The 13,450-nt window shown below is 42.7% G+C and overlaps 1 protein-coding gene across 3 annotated transcripts; it reads left to right on the top strand.

Annotated features, from left to right (window-relative positions):
- The first annotated feature begins 3 nt into the window (after window positions 1-3).
- LOC135227247 (zinc finger protein 350-like) lies at window positions 4-11,819 on the top strand. Of its 3 annotated transcripts, none has more exons than XM_064294170.1 (4): window positions 4-117; window positions 4,778-4,904; window positions 8,866-8,931; window positions 9,684-11,819. In XM_064294170.1, exons 1-4 carry the CDS (start codon window positions 82-84, stop codon window positions 11,159-11,161), a joined length of 1,707 nt encoding a protein of 568 aa, XP_064150240.1. In that variant the 5' UTR covers window positions 4-81; the 3' UTR covers window positions 11,162-11,819. The 3 variants fall into 3 exon arrangements, with proteins under 3 accessions (XP_064150240.1, XP_064150241.1, XP_064150242.1); XM_064294172.1 differs by having other exon boundaries at window positions 14-127; XM_064294171.1 differs by lacking the exon at window positions 8,866-8,931.
- The last annotated feature ends 1,631 nt before the right edge of the window (window positions 11,820-13,450 follow it).

Raw genomic sequence — 13,450 nt, forward strand, 5'->3', positions numbered from 1 at the left:
ACAACCGGCATGGTAGACCGAGGTTTCTGACCAGAAATTTAGATCTGATCCAGAAAACAAAGAGCATCTCAGTTGCTGGTCATGTCTCGAGAACAGAAGAAAATGATCAAGGCCCAGGTGACTTTTGGTTGGTTTTCTGCTTTCCTTTGTTCCCTAATGAATTTATAGAGGGCTGTAAAATATCAGTTTTATCTCAAAAGTGTACGTTTGGAGAGTAGGAGCTGGAGAGAAATAAACTTAGATTCTGACTTTAACATCAGACAGAATAGGATCAGGACTATATCGTTCATGGGATTTAACACTAAATTATTGACAATGAGCATGATATATGACTGGAAGCTCCTGTGGGTTAAATTAGCTGGCAATTTGCATTTAATATTGCTCTGGCCAACACAAGAGAATCATTTCAATTTAAATGATATTCCCTTTTTTTTGAGGAGAATGGAGATTATTTCCTCCCAGGATATCAATATTTCATGGTACTTTTTCCGAGTAAGTTTCTTTGATAGTTTTTTTCCTAGAGTTTATGTGGTAGATGATGTCCTGAACAGCAGCATTCTCATAGATGCAAAAGCAGGTTTCCTATGGCTGCTTCTTCCAGGGTCCCTCCAGTGTGTGAATTACTTAATATGGCCCTTGTACCAAAATGTTTGTGAGTCCCACACAATAATTGGGTAGGACTGTGCAAATAAGGTGGTTGTTCCCCTCCAAGGGGATTGCTGCTAATGCAAATAAGGTGTGTGGAACCGTTGTGGGGGTGGGGCCATGCAAATAAGGTATACTAAACCCTAACAAGGGGATTGGTCAGCTTTGCCATCATGCTAGGCTTAAAGGGAGACACAGAGAGAAAGGGAGGATGTGTAACATGGAACACAGTGAGAGACAGCATTGCAATAGCAATAGCAAGAGCAATAGCGATGTAAGATGGCAGGCACCAGGAGACGTGCAAGACAGCTGCAGTGCGGTTGCCGACCCACTGAGCTACGAGTTGTAGTGCTTGCTCAAGAAGGCTCTGACCAGGACTCATCATCAGAGGGTGAGAAGAAGTTTTCCTGATCAAGAACTGTATTCTCAGTTGTTCCTTTTACTGATCCTGAGTTATATTTTATTACTTCACTAATAAACCTCTTAACTGTAAGTATGGTTTGTGAGTTCTGTGAGATGTTGCAGGAGTTACGGAGCCCAAAGCCTGGATGGAGAGTATGAGGAGAAGGGAGGGTAGTTGGTGTTAGAGATGATGGAGTGGTATGGCAATTTGGAGAAGTTGGACATTTGGGACATCTTTAACCTCTGCCTCATAGGAACCAGCTTTGTGCTGACCCTTGTGAAAGAAATTATTCGTTTGGTTCCTCATAGCCCTGTGTGGGAATAGATGAAGCAAACTTAGTGGACAGTGGAGACAAGCACCTGTTAGCCCATGGACATAGCCTTGTGGTGGTCTCTAGGTTTATATAGGAATTAAACCTAAGCATACTTGTAAAATGTAAGCAATGCACGGCTGTCACACGATTCTCAATGAACTGGTGATTGAGTACAGATTTGGAAGTAGGGAGTAGCTCCGTGACCTTGCACATTGCTGTTTATGGCTGTGGTACACCTGAGTTCTCTAATCTGTAAAGTAGTGATGATGCTAATGGTGCCTGGCTATTTAAAGCATTTAGAAGAGTGTCTGGTATGTGATATGAAAGAGCATCCAGTGTCCGCAGTTCTTTCCAGTACTTACCATTACACAGTTATCAAATGTCATAACTTTCAATAGTCTACATGGTCAAAAATTTTCCTGTCTTACTCTCTTTTGTATTTTTCTAATAACTTTTGAGATTGAGGTCTTTCTTGTATTGGTCAGTTAAATTATTCATTTTCTGAAATACTTGACCATATCCTTTGGTCATTTATAAATCCTAATTTGTCATCCTAATTTAAAGGAATTGTTTATATGTAACGTGTATCGATCTTTTTTGTAAAAATCTCTTTTGGGAAATATTTTTTCCAAACCGTCACTGGTCTTTTTCCAGGCAGAAGTTTTAATTAAATCTTTGCTCTAAAATTTCCAATTTTTCCTTCCTGGCTTTTGAGTTATAAACATGGCGTGGCAGAGGAATCTGACCTCCTCTGTCTTCATGAGGCGGGGAGAGAAGCATTATCAGCATCGTCATCCCAAGGTGATTCCTGTGAAGCAGAGGTCAGACATACCACCGCCTTCCAACCTTTTTTTTTTTTTTTATAACAATTATGACACCAGCCATCCCTCCCACAGCACTCTACTACTCTTCTGGGTTCCAGAATTTGGTACAATGGCCACACACAACTCACGGACAATACTCACAATTGTTGGGTTTATTAGGGAGTTACAGGTTACAATTCAGGATCAAAAACAACTCGATACAGTTCTTCCAATAGGACAGCCTGCTCTCAGCTGTGACTGCAGGCAGACCTCTCCCTGACCCCCAGCCCCTCGGGCCTCTTGGGCCAGCATGGCCCAGCCTCTGCCATGCTCAGGCAGGTGTTACAAAGCTTTGTAGCTCCACTGATGAGTACCCAGATGCACTCCACTCGGTCAGTAAGTCTCAGCCTGAAGACACTCAGCTCTCTTGTACTGTGGGTGGGCGAGCCTAGTTCTGCCATGTGCCTGGAGGCATCTCACTCCGTTGGCAAGCCTCCTGTCTAAAAGTGCTCAGCTCTCTCACTCCGTAGGTCTCCTGCCAGTCTCTTGGTTCTTCTGCCTCTGCTGTTGCTGTCTCTCTGTCGCTGCTTCTCGCTGTCTCTCAGTCTCCTGGGTCTAGGAGCTCTCAGTGCAGGGGTCCTTCCTGGTTCCAGAGGACGTGCTCCCTTCCATTCTCTTCTTGGTAGTAGTCAGGTCCCCCCTTTCCACCTCTGGCATGGCTCATTTTAAGCCTACTAGAATGGCAAAACTGACCAATCCCCTTATTAGGGCTCCATACACCTTCTTTGCCTGGTCCCACCCCCACAAGGGTTCAATGCACCTTATTAGCATAGCCCCACACAATCATTGTGTGGGAGTCACAAAGACTATGGCTAGAAAAGCTGTATTAAGTAATTTCACTGTACTGCACTTGTGTCATAAATATATGCTATATTTTCATACCTTTTTTTTTTTAAGTTTTGAATTATCTGTTGCTTCCTAGCAAAGTGTTCCAACATTTTAGAGGCTTAAAACAGTTGACACTTACTATCTCGTAGCCTCTGTGGTGAGGAAATGCAGGCACAGACTCTCTTGGTGCTCTGCTTCTTGGTCTCTCACAAGACTGCAGTCAAGGTGTTGGCCAGGGCTGGGGTCTGATCTTAGGCTCGAATGGGGAAGGGTCTGCTTTCAAGCTCACTCACTTGGTTGTGGGCTGAATTCAGTTCCGTGAGGGCCTCGGTTCCTCAGTACGTGTTGGCCAGAGGCAGCCCTCAGGTGCTTGCCATGTGGGCCTCCCCAACATGACAGCTTGCTTCATTAAAACCAGCCAGACAGAAGTACCATATCTAATATGTAGTCTGGTGACAGAATGGCATTCCATCACCTTTGTCATAGTCTGTTAGATAGGAGCAAGTCACGAGGGCAGCCCCTGCTGAAGGGTAGGGGACCGTACACAGGTGTGAATGTGATTATGGGGCTGTCTTAGAATCTGCCTGCCACAGGTCTTTTGTTCAGTAAAAACTTAATTTTGAGTGCAGAGTGAGGTCTTTGAATATTGCATCTCCCTCACTCTCATTTCTTTTTCGGAAGTTATGGAACGGTGTATGCTAAGACATTCTCATTCTTCCCATGTTTTTACGTTGTCTCCCACTGCTACATTTTCGGTGATTTCTTAAACTGTAAATTACAGCTGGAAATGATCTGTCTAGTGTATGTGATATGCTGTGAACTTTTATGTTAACGTGCATACGTATGTGTGTTTGTTGTTAATGTCTATGTCTAGGTGTTTATGCGTGTATGTATTATTTATTTTTCCCAAATCCACCCAATTATTTTGTCTCTTGTTCTTTAAATATTTTTGATAGTTTCTTTAATTCCTTTCTACAGATTAACTTATTAACTTAATAAACCTGTCATTTCTTGTAATTTAGATGCCTGGGGTCTTTATAGATTCTGATATTGGCTCTGAAGGCTCATGTTGAATGTAGGAATATGTTCTATTCTCCTGGCTGACACTAATATTTATTTATCTCTTAGAATATAGGTGGTCAAATACACATACTCACATATATATATACATATAAGCATGTGTATATATATATGCCTGGAAACCCTGATGACATAGTGGGCTGCTAACCAAAAGGTCAGCAGTTCAGATCTACCAGGCACTCTTTGGAAACCCTATGGGGTAGTTCTACTCTGTCCTATAGGGTCACTGTGAGTCAGAATCGACTCAACAGCAACAGGTTTGATTTTGTTTTTTTTTAAATATATATGCATATACATGCATATACACACACACACACTCAGGTATATCCACATACACACAGATACATATACACATCCACACATTTGTATGTGTGTGCATGCGTGAATGTGAGATGTTTCTAGCTTAGTAAAAGGATTTCACTGTTACTCATTATAGAAACTTCTAATTGGATGAATGGATGGATGATTGAATACACACATTCAGAATATTTTGTTAAGATTTCTAGTCTCTTGCAAGGTGTTGAAAAAAACACTACAATTGTGGTTGCAGCGTATGTAGAGGAAATCAGCAGAACTACTTTCTTCGCATTTCAACCGTATCATCAAAAGGAAGTAAATTCATGAAATGGAACCCTGTTATTACAGGAATCACTGACATTCAGCGATGTGGCTGTGGAGTTCAGCTGGGAGGAGTGGCAGCTCCTGGACCCTGCTCAGAAGGACCTGTACCAAGACGTGATGTTGGAGAACTACAACAACCTGGTGTCACTGGGTGAGAACAGTTTCCGTGTGTCACTCAGGAGGTGGCCAGTGACCTTTCCTTTCTCACCTGTTGAAAGCTTAGGAGTGTCTGTGGTGCTCTGAAGTGGTGGATTCTCAGCCCACTCTGTGCCCCTTGACAAGTGGTATACACTCCCTACTCCTGAGAGAAAAACCTTTACTTCGTATGCTTGAATATTGTTTTTTTTTCACAAATGTAGCATTCTACTGGCTTCACAACCCCAAGACCAATTTAGTTTGTCTAACCACTTTATTTGCATTAGCAGACTCTTTGATCCCTGCATGTACCTAATTTACATAATCCCACCCAGTTATTTAACAGGAGTCATAAGACCATGAATAGCTGGAAAGTTCATATAAAATAATTCATTGCACCACAAGGTCAGACATACCTCCACTCTGCAGTCTTTCTACCCATTCTGACATCAGCCATCCTCCCCATGGCACTCTCTGCTTCTCTGCTGAGTTCTATAATCCATTGCAACCGCCACACAGAACTCACAGACAATACTTAAATGGTTTATTAAGGAAGTAACAGGGTACAACTTGGGATCAGGGTCAACAGGCTACAATTCAGGATCAGGAAGCATGTAGGCAAAATCTCCCTTCTTGAGTGCAGGACAGCTCTCTCAGCTCCTCTCGGCCATGTCGACCTCCTCTCTGGCCCCTAGGACAGGCTCTTCTTCACCCTGCCATTTGTCACCACCAGTTCTGCTGCATAGTCCTTTCCGGGCCTGTCATCACCGGGTTTACCACTGTGCCCATTCAGGGCCTCTCACTGTCTGCAATGTAACAGCCGTTGACTCTATTACTGCTCTTTTAGGAGATTCTTTATCTCTCTCTGACTCTTCTCTCTTCTTACTTCCTTCTGCTGCTTCCTGCTGCATCTCTTCCTGTTTCTTTCTGTCTGAAAAACCTTTGTGGGGCTGGCTGCATATATATATATATATATACAACTCTTTGTCAATTTCAAGATATGACCCCTTCTAGCAGGGACTGCAAGCCGACCAATCCCCTTAGTAGGCCACAGACACTTCATTTGCAAAGTGGTTTGTAGTCACTTCATTTGCATAGTCTATTTACCATTCCATGGAATGTGCATACCAATCACAGGGCAGGCTACAGCCCAGGAGCAGACAGAAATATCTAACCACAGTTGTTTACAGTTTACCCAGGAAATGTCAGTCAACCTGGACAAAACTAACAAACCCTCTGGGGTAGAAAACTAGGGCAAAAGGAACTCCCCAGGGCTTAGAGGAAAAATCTCTCAAGCTGTTTTTCCAAAGAACCGAGGCAAAAGGCCACATAAAGGAACTCATTTCACCACAGCTTTGGAAGTCACATTCCAGCCAGAGAAGGCATCACAACCATGAGGGGTGTCGAGGCTACGTAACAGCACCTCCACGTGTCCCTCTCTCATGTGAAACCTCCTGTTCTTTGTAGGAGTTTAAAGAAAAATGCACCTTTCTATCTCTTCTATGATCAGATCCCTTTTATTTGACATCTCTTTACTTCTTCGTAGGATTCTCAGTCTTTAACTTCTTCATATCCTTTCACCACTCCTGCTGTGAAATTCCACCTTCCAGGCCTCTCTCCAGAGAGAGAACTTTGAATCCATAACTGTTCTCTGAGCACGGCACATTCCTCCCCCATTGGGAAATACTGGTTTCACTTCCTAACATCGAGCCCCACCGTGGATGTTGCACCCCCACAGTAAACTGGTCTCTCACTGTGCTTCTATTTGCCTCCTCAGCCTCTCTTTTCCCCACTCTGAGGTGCTCCTAAGGTGGTCATTTTCACTTTCTCAATTTTTCTTCTAACCCTTTAAAATTTCCTCCATTCTAATGCGTTAACCTCCTTTGCTTCCCTAGAGGAAACTGACAGATTGACATCTCTCTTGATATAGTCTAATATAAACTTTTTAAAAACATACTTTACTCCTCTGAAGAAACATTTTTTACATCCTACATTCTTAGTTCCAGCATAAACTACATCATAACTAATGTCTACTTCAGTTTAATCTCTCTGCATATTTACTAATTCCAGTCTTTCTCCTAGTTCATTGTAAATGTTACCCCCATGTTCACTTCAATTCCTCAGGGGACTTTTCCCATTTGAAAGCTCTAAATGTGAGAATGATTAAAACCTTGGTATTCCTGTAATTTTAATGTACATGTTCTCTTGTTCTGTGAACATGATCTTCTGTCCTCTGTCCTTAAATCATTTTTTTCCTTTTTTAAAATTTTTATTGTGCTTTAAATGAAAGTTTACAAATCAAGTCAGTCTCTCACACAAAAACCCATATACACCTTGTTACTTACTCCCAATTACTTCCCCCTAATGAGACAGCCCGCTCTCTGCCTCCACTCTCTCTTTTTGTGTCCATTTCGCCAGCTTCTAACCCCCTCTACCCTCTCATCTACCCTCCAGGCACAAGATGCCAACATAGTCTCAAGTATCCACCTAAACCAAGAAGCTCACTCCTCACCAGCATCCCTCTCCATCCCATTGTCCAGTCCAATCCATGTCTGAAGAGTTGGCTTCGGGAATGGTTCCTGTCCTGGGCCAACAGAAGGTCTGGAGGCCGTGACCACTGGGGCTCTTCCAGACTCAGTCAGACCATTAAGTCTGGTCTTTTTATGAGAATTTGGGGTCTGCAACCCACTGCTCTCCTGCTCCCTCAGGGGTTCTCTGTTGTGTTCCCTGTCAGGGAAGTCATCGGTTGTAGCCGGGCATCATCTAGTGCTTCTGGTCTCAGGCTGATGTAGTCTCTGGTTCATGTGGCCCTTTCTGTCCCTTGGGCTCGTAATTACCTTGTGTCCTTGGTGTTCTTCATTATCCTCTTCAATCATTTTTTTATAAAGTTTTCTGAACTCTTTCTTCCATTCAAGGCTTTTTTCAAGATTTATGAATCCTTCTGAGATCTTCATTTCCATACTTACATATTTAATAACCATCTGTAAGTTGATATGCTTCAGAATGTTTGAACATTCTATACTTGAGTGATATTCCTTATCTCTTCAAAAGACAATATTTCCCCATCACTCAAGTCAAGCCAAATATTTACCAGCAACTTTAAATGCCTCACTTGATACCCCATCCCAATCCACCCCCCGCAACATTGAATTTATCAGTGAGCCTTCTCTTCCTCCAGCATGCGTCCTCATTTCCTCCACCTCTTCCCACCATCTCTTTCAAACCCCATTTCACAATCTACACCTACTTTCTTTGTCTTTCCATGCTTTTATTAATGGTTTTTACTGAAGTATAATGTAGGCTTTGTAAACATAAGGAATATGTTTGTGTATGTAAAAATGGCATCGGGGCTGTCTGATCTCCTGTAACTCCATGGGGAGAAGAGAGAATCAACATCAGCCCAAGGCTGATTCCTATCAGGTGGAAGTCAGACATGCTTCCTCTACACAACCTTTTTACCAATCCTGACACCAGTCGTCACTCACTCCCATGTCAGTCTCTACTTCTCTGCTGCTATTGATGATTTGTTGCAATGGCCACAAAGACCATAGTTATGAATAGGGGTTTACTAGGGAAGTAACAGGTTACAGTTCAGGATCAGGAACAACTCAGGATACAGTTCTTCCGCTAGGACACCTCCTCGGCTGTGCCTTCAGGCAGCCCTCTCCTTCAGCCTCTGGGTCCCTTGGGCTGGCCTCTTCCCTCTCAGGCAAGTGTTAAAAGACTGTTTAGCTCCCCAGTAAGTACCCAGAGGCACTCCACAGCACCAGGAATTCTCCTTCCCAAAGATTTTCAGCTGTTTTGCTCCATGGGTCGGCAAGTCTTCTGTAACCACTTTGGTTCGTAGGCTGGGAATCCTACTGCGCCATCTCACACTGGTCTCCTGGTTCTGGTGCTGCTGTTTCTCTGCCACTGTTTCTTGCTGTCTTATGCCATCTCCAGTGTTACAACTCTCTGTCTCTGTCTCCTGTGTCTAGGAGGTTCTCAAAACGGGGACACCAGGATCACAGGATGTGCTCTGCTCCCATCTCTTCTTCATTGTGGTGAGATCTCCCCTTTCCACCACTGGGATAGCTCATTTTAAGCCTAGTGGGATCACAAAATTGACTAGTCCCCTCCATATGGTTCCATACACCTTATTTGTATGCTCCCACTCCCACAAAGGTGCCATGTACTTTATTTGCATCATTAGCGAGCTGTCCAATCCCCATGATGGGCCACAAGCACCTTATTTGCACAGTCCCACCCAGTCATTTGGTGGGAGTTACAAAACCGTGGTGAGGAAAGCTATAAAAAAGGGATCCATTGCACTGCAGTGTAATACAAGTACCTTTACTGTGTACGTGTGAAATTTTTTTTGTCCTAAGTGAACCTTGCATTCTTCACAAACCCAACTATGCCTGGTGTATAGTTGTCATTTAGTGAGGATTTGTGGAATGAATGAATCTGTCCTTTACTACTTTGGATCAGATGACTCTCCAGTCTCTGTGGTCTTGCTGTTCACAGTGATTTACTTGCATTTTATTTTCTCTACAAATTCCTCAAGGCCTTCTTTAGGAAGGTGGCCAAATCTGTATTTATTTGTTATGTATGATCTAACCTTGTTTCTATACTAACTGCTTTAACTTTGCTTGTTTATATTACTGTGTGTTTACCAGTGTGCAAGGAACATTAAATTTATTTACACTCATACCATAGTGTTGTCACTAAAGAACCACCTTATATCCAAACATTTCTTGATCAATTTATTCCATATGGAGATGATAGAAGGATTCGTTGTTCTTTTCTTTCCTAGAAATCTGGAAATTTGATGATCATTTACCTGGGCCCTGGCAAAATGAAAGCAGAGTGGATGGAATGGAACAGTGCAATGAACATAATATATTGAAAAATATTGTTTATCAACACAAACGTCGTTTTCCTTTAAGGCAAAGTCATATGTTTGAATTACATGGAAAAGCTGTGAAATCAAATTTAACTTTACCAGCAGTCAACCAGAGCAGAAGCTATGAACTGAAGAACTCTGCAGAGCTTAACAGACATGAGAAAACCTTTCTCCATGCTCACCCTGAGCAATTTGTTACTGAATCTAAATTCCCTGAGAGTCAGATATCCAACACCACTAAATCCCAACTCTTTAAGCACCAGAAAACTCACAAGGTAGAGAAACCGCATGTATGCAGCGAATGTGGTAAAGCCTTCATCAAGAAGTCTTGGCTCATTCATCATCAGATAACTCATACTGGAGAGAAACCCCACAGATGCAGTCTATGTGGCAAAGGCTTTTCTAAAAAGTACAATCTCACGGAACATCATCAAAGAACTCATAAAGGACAAAAACCTTATGAATGCACAGAATGTGGCAAAGCCTTTCTCTATAATTCACAGCTCAATAAACATCAGAAAATTCATATGGCAGATAAACCCTTTATATGCCATGAGTGTGGAAAAGGCTTCACTGAGAAGTCATTTCTCATTATTCATCAGCGAACACATACTGGGGAGAAACCCTATATCTGCAGTGAATGTGGAAAAGGCTTCATCCAGAAGGGAAATCTCATTATTCATCAGCGAACTCATACTGGAGAGAAACCCTATGTTTGTGGTGAGTGTGGTAAAGGCTTCAGCCAGAAGTCATGCCTTATTGCACATCAGAGATTTCACACAGGAAAGAGTCCCTTTGTATGCAGTGAATGTGGAAAATCTCTTACCCAGAAGGCAAGTCTCATTAGACATCAGAAAAGTCACAGAAGAGAGAAACTCTTTCAATGTAGTGAATGTCCAAAAGCTTTCCCCACAAAGCACAAGTTTATTGTTCATCAAAGAACTCATACAGGAGAGAGACGGCATGGCTGCAATGAGTGTGGAAAAACTTTCCCCTACATGTCTTGCCTTCTTAGACATAAAAGAAAACACACAAGGAAGAAACGTGTAGATTCAGGCAAGGTGGAAAACCCTTCCTCAGCGAGTCATGCCTCCTCACCTACCAGTGATCTCATTTGGGACAAAAAGCCTGTTAGTACAGTGACTGTGCACATACCTTCTGTGGCAGCTCAGACATCAGTGAACACCAGCGGGCTCCTAACTAATAGCAACGTGGTCCTTGTGGGACAGCCTGTTGCCAGAAGGGAACCATCAGGAGATAACAGAGAATTTGTACAGCAGGGAGTCCTTATGAACGCAGTGAATGTGGTAGTGCCCATGAATGCGGTGAATGTGGTAGTACCTTCAGTGTCCAATTATATCTTATATTATATTCCACAAAACCCATAGGATAAACTCAGATGCATTCACTGGGGACTAGTGATTAGGAAAAATCTCTGCTTCATTATATAGCTATAAAGTGTATCATGAGGGAAATCATATGAATGCAGGAATTGGGAAAGCTTAATAAGTTTATTGTATCTAAATGTGTGCATTGATATCGAGACAATCTGATTTTAACCAAAACTCATACACATTGATTGCTCTGTTGTGTCAATTAAATGAATGAAAGTCTGAGTTCACGTCAGTGAACAAAATAAGTAATGTGAATTTTGGAAACAGAAAAGATAATTGGTATCCGGCATGTTGCTTCTTGTTACTTGCCTTCAAGCTAGTTATGAGACATAGCTACCCCATGTGGTATAAATGAAAAATCACTTAGGGAAGAAACCTGAGGGGCAATATTGGATGGGTGGGATTTGGACATATATACGTTAGTTCAGATCCCCCAGATCAGTGTGAAGGAACAATTGAAAACCAGAATGTCTACCATCAATTTTAGAACTTTATATTGTGCAGAGGGACCTATGACACAATAGACTGAGTTTGAGTCTATTCATGATTGTAAAGAATGTTTGTCACATATTGCCTTTGTACTTGGCCCTGTTTCCAGGAGCTGAAGATGCTATGGTGAATAAAGAAGAAAAAGTCCGTGCCTTCTTGAAGAGAGCGTTGACTTAGTTGGATTATATTTAAGTGGAATCTTGACACTGCAGCTTATGTAGTCGAAGGATGATGCAGTATCTACATCAGGATAAATAGATATCGAATAATTGGTACAAGGGGGTTAGATAGAAGTTTTGGGAGCTACAAGTAGCGTGGCAGGGGCATCTGACCTCATCTAACTTCACAAGTGGGAAGGAGAATTAAGATCAACAGCTGAAGGCTGATTCCTATGAGGCAGAAGTCAGACATGCCTCCACGTGCCAACCTTTTCTCCATTTTGACACCAACTCTCACTCCTGTGGCATTCTCTACCTCTCTGCTTAGTTTGATAATTTGTTGTAGTGGCCAGACAGAACTCAGACAATAGTCACAATGACAAGGTTTATTAGAGAAGTAACAGGTTACGATTCAGGTTCAGGAATGCTCAGGATACAGTTCTTCAGTCAGGACAGGCTCTTAACCAGACCCCCAGGCATGCTTCTCACTGGCCTCTCGGCCTCTGCCCTGTTTGTGTGTTAGCTCTTTTAGCTCTGCCGATAAGTGCCCCAAGGCACCCCATTCTGCCAAATAAGCCTCAGCCCGAAGGAGCTCAGCTCTAGCTTTATGGGTTGGCAGACCTAGCTCCATCAAGTGACCAGAGTCACCCTACTCGATCAGCAAGCCTCCTGCCTGCCCAAAGGCACTCGCTCCATGGGCCAGGAAGTGTACCATGCTGTCTGCTGCCGTAGTTTCTCTGCCACTGTTTCTCTTAATCTTTTGTGTTACAGCTCTCTTTCTCTCTCTGGGTCTCCTGGTTCCAGGAGCTTCATCAGCGCAGGGATTCTGGGTCCAAAGGATGCATTCCACTCCTGGCTTTTCTTTCTTGGTGGGGTGAGATCATCTCCTCCCACCTCTGGGATGACTCATTTTAAGCCTAGTGGGGTGGTAAACCTGACCAATCCCTTTGTTAAGATTCCACGCTCTTAATAGTCTCACTCTGTGTGTGAGTTACAAAGGCTATGGCTAGAAGGGCCATATTAAGTAATTCATTGCACCACACTTCTAACGACAATTTCTTGTCAAAATCTAGTTGTCATTGAGTTGATTCCTACTCCTTACACGTGTGAGATTAGAACTCTGCTCCCTTGGGTTTTCCATTGCTGATTTTCAGAAGTGCATTAACCATTTACACTATCCATGGATTCTTCGGGTAAAGAATCCTTTTAATGGTACTTAGCCATTTCAGAAAAAAAGTTACTTATTTTAATGTCCATGTATTATCTCCCCATGGAGATTATACATTCCTTGATAGCTGTTGTGACTGTTGTGGTGGAAGGTGTTTCTTTATGTGGACTTTTGCCTTGGCTTTTTGGAAAAACAGCTTGGGAGATGGTAAGAATGGTGGCAGAGGTGTTTGATCTCCTCTAACTTCACGAGAGGGGAGAGAGAATCACCATCAGCATCAACTCAAGGCTGGTTCTTGTAAGGTGGAGGTCAGACATACCTCCACCCTGCAGCCGTTTTACCAGTTCCAACACCAACCGTACTTCCCACGGCACTCTACCCCTCTGCCCTGTTTGATAATTTCATTGCAATGACCACACAGAACTAACAGACAATACTCATGATTATGTAGTTTATTAGGGAAGTAAA

Source organism: Loxodonta africana, chromosome 11 (genome assembly GCF_030014295.1).
Source record: "Loxodonta africana isolate mLoxAfr1 chromosome 11, mLoxAfr1.hap2, whole genome shotgun sequence".
Lineage (NCBI taxonomy): Eukaryota > Metazoa > Chordata > Mammalia > Proboscidea > Elephantidae > Loxodonta > Loxodonta africana.